Here is a 516-nt window from a genome sequence, read left to right as displayed (position 1 = left end):
TTGCCCCCAACATAGCATGAAGATTTATCTGTGGATACTGATTTCTAGACACGAAATCTCGGACTTCATATTTCTTTCCCTTTGCTGACATAATGTAGATGTGGGACATGCTATGTTCAGCTTGTGACCCTTTTTGCTAAATATTTTTCTCCTTTTTGTTTTTAAGATATGATTGAAAACAACAACTGAAAGCTCAAAGCATGTTTGACATCAGCTTCAAGACTGAAACACTGAAGTACGTGCCATGCTAACAAGAAAGGAAATTTATACTGTATTTATGTCCATCATAAACACACATATATATATCTGAGCTAAAGTGCTGTTCAAGATTCCAATGAAGTATTCTTTCATATAAAAAATGGTGCAACCACGATGGATTACTTCTGTTGCCTTTTTTTTCTAATGCCTTTCAAGGAGTCGGATTCATGGACATCCCCTTACAAATGGCCAACTGAAATGTCATCTTTTTGCAAGAACTAAATGCCTCATGAATCTTGCAACCTTTGTTGGAATTTT

General features: G+C 35.7%; 1 protein-coding gene and 1 long non-coding RNA gene across 2 annotated transcripts in view; one reads left to right on the top strand and one right to left on the bottom strand.

Moving 5' to 3' along the window:
* The window catches only part of LOC119589280 (myophilin-like), a 74,843-nt gene extending 74,327 nt beyond the window's left edge, over positions 1 to 516 (top strand). The window contains exon 8 of the mRNA XM_037937899.1: positions 167 to 516. Coding sequence (XP_037793827.1) covers positions 167 to 189 — 23 coding nt within the window. The 3' untranslated portion in view covers positions 190 to 516. The remainder of the gene's footprint in view (positions 1 to 166) is intronic.
* The window catches only part of LOC119589281, an 11,158-nt gene continuing 10,820 nt past the window's right edge, over positions 179 to 516 (bottom strand). Inside the window, exon 2 of the long non-coding RNA XR_005230178.1 lies at positions 179 to 501. This is a non-coding gene — a long non-coding RNA (uncharacterized LOC119589281). The remainder of the gene's footprint in view (positions 502 to 516) is intronic.

Source organism: Penaeus monodon, chromosome 25 (assembly GCF_015228065.2).
Source record: "Penaeus monodon isolate SGIC_2016 chromosome 25, NSTDA_Pmon_1, whole genome shotgun sequence".
In the NCBI taxonomy this organism is placed as follows: Eukaryota; Metazoa; Arthropoda; class Malacostraca; order Decapoda; family Penaeidae; genus Penaeus; species Penaeus monodon.
This window is presented reverse-complemented; position numbering and strand designations above follow the sequence as displayed.